This window comes from Lipotes vexillifer, unplaced genomic scaffold, assembly GCF_000442215.2.
Source record: "Lipotes vexillifer unplaced genomic scaffold, Lipotes_vexillifer_v1.1 scaffold811, whole genome shotgun sequence".
NCBI lineage: Eukaryota > Metazoa > Chordata > Mammalia > Artiodactyla > Lipotidae > Lipotes > Lipotes vexillifer.
In genome coordinates this window covers 1735228-1737357 of record NW_006775554.1, presented here as the reverse complement: position 1 = coordinate 1737357, position 2130 = coordinate 1735228, and the positions used below count along the sequence as shown (strand labels likewise).

Below are 2130 nucleotides of genomic sequence, written 5' to 3'. Positions count from 1 at the left end.
AAAAAAAAAAAAAAAAAAAGTCAAGTGTTAAAAAGATGTTAATGGCCATGCTAGCACCAAACAGAAACTTTCTCTTCGAGGTACTCAGAAGAAAATAAAGTGAACTGAAAAGAATGTAATTTAAAATCCGTGCACCACCCAAAATCCCCCTTTGAGCTACCCAGGACCATTCTGCATGGCAGTGAGCGCTCTATACTTTGGCAAACACGATTTCAGCTCTTAGTCCTGCCTGCAGTGGAGTGAACAATGTTCTTGTAGCCCCTCGTCACCAGCAGACCCCAACAAGAGGCTGGTGGGCCAAAGCCACACAGGGGAATACTGCACACATTTGCCTAGAATGTTCCTTCCCTTGATGACCTGTGGTAGGGAGACTGTCTGGGATTCAGGGAATGGGCCCCAGCAGGAAATCATCCCTGCACCCAAAACATAGATGCCCCTATGAAGATCAGGCAACAACCTCTCCAAGTTCTGCTATCACAGCCCCCCATTGCATTGTTTTGTAAGTATCCCCATGTCTGTTTACTGTGCTTTAAGAGCATGACCTTCTCAGAAACAGGACCCAGCTTACCCAGCACTATACCTCAGTACTTGGTCCAGGCCAAGGCCAATGCTAAATGTTTGTGAAGTGAATAACCGGCATCTATGAGCGTTTACCAGGTACCAAGCACTGTGTTAAGTGTTTCTCATGTATAATCTCATTTCCTCCTTATAGCAACCTTGGACGTAGCTCATTCACAAATGAGGAGACTGATACCAAGAGGTTTTGTAATTTTCCCAAGGCCACTCAGCCAGAAAGTGACAAAGCTGGGATCTTAGCCCCAAATGTATCAAGAGACTACTTAGAACAGGGAAGGGGCTGGGTTCTGGCTCTACCCCTTTCACAACAGGTAGTTCTATGCCTGGCTATGGTCTGCACTGAGAAAACCCGCCCCAAACCCAGTTCTGCGTCTTCCTAGGCTGGAGGGACTCAGTCTAACTTAGCAGAGCACAGGACTTGGTGGTGTTGGAGAAGAGAGCAAGCCCCAAGCTTTAAGGTACACGCAACTTGCAATAGTGTCCCATCTCGCACAGGGGTTGGGCTCTACAATCAGGATGTAGGGTGAGAACTGGAGAGAGTCAAAATAATCTTGAAAACTCCCTTAAAGCATCTTCAAGACACCAGGCCTTTGGCCCTTAGAAGCTCCCAAAGCAAGAATTAACTTTGTAACTCTTTGCATTTAGGCTCTGCCTCATCTCCCCCCCTGCCCCCTGCCCTGCCCCGCCACAGTGCCTGGTACCTGGGAAAGGCTCACAGATGAGGTATAGAGCTGAGTAAGCTGGGTCCCGTTTCTGAGAAGGTCATGCTCTTAAAGCAGAGGAGACAGACATGGGGATACCAGGCAATGGGGTCTGTCATAGCAGAACCTGGAGAGGTGAATGGGTCCCCAAATTGTTGCCTGATCACCACAAGTACCCCCCTAGGTATGGAGACCAAGGTCTACTATGAACAGGGGAAAGGTAAGAAGTTGTTTGAACGGACATCTCTTATTCTCACAGATAGAGGTAGAATCACAGTCAATAGCAGACAGTGCACAGATGCCCCCTTCTTCTTAGGAGCCTGGTTCTGACCTCACTAGTCCCTGCCCAGGCTGTGTCCCCTGCCCCGGGAGTCCTCTGAGGGCTGTGTTCTCAGGCAACCCCTCCTCCAAGAAGGTCCACGCAACCTGCAACGTGAACTCGTGCATTTATCTGAAGAGTCCAGAGGGCCGACTGTGACCCTCTAGGGGCACATAGGAGGACCCTTTCCCTCATCCCCATCTGTAAGTCCTGCTAGTACATCTCAGATTGTGAGTCCTGAGTTCCTGTCTGCAAGTCACCTCTTGCTGCCAGAGGAAGGCCCTGCTCCCTTGGTTATAAAACCAATTGCCTGAGTTCTTTATCTCTGTTGAAACGGCATCTGCCTCAGGGGAGAGTGCTTCTCAGCAGCAACCTCAGAAATTCTCCGCAGCCGCAGCCGGCTGTCCCTGGGCCCTGGCAGCTTGCGGTCTCTAGGAGGGGAAGGGCCGCTGCCGGGACAGCTCTGGCCAAAGCCTGAGGGCTGGAGAGGGAGTGGCCCAGTCCCCCAGGCGGTTACCATGGTCTGGAAGCAGG

At 50.7% G+C, this 2130-nt stretch overlaps 1 protein-coding gene across 2 annotated transcripts in view; it reads right to left on the bottom strand.

Moving 5' to 3' along the window:
* PRKCB (protein kinase C beta) overlaps nt 1-2130 on the bottom strand; it is a 319031-nt gene that overhangs the window by 56430 nt on the left and 260471 nt on the right. For both annotated transcript variants that reach the window (XM_007449990.1, XM_007449989.1), the window contains exon 12: nt 2114-2130. In XM_007449990.1, coding sequence (XP_007450052.1) covers nt 2114-2130 — 17 coding nt within the window. The remainder of the gene's footprint in view (nt 1-2113) is intronic.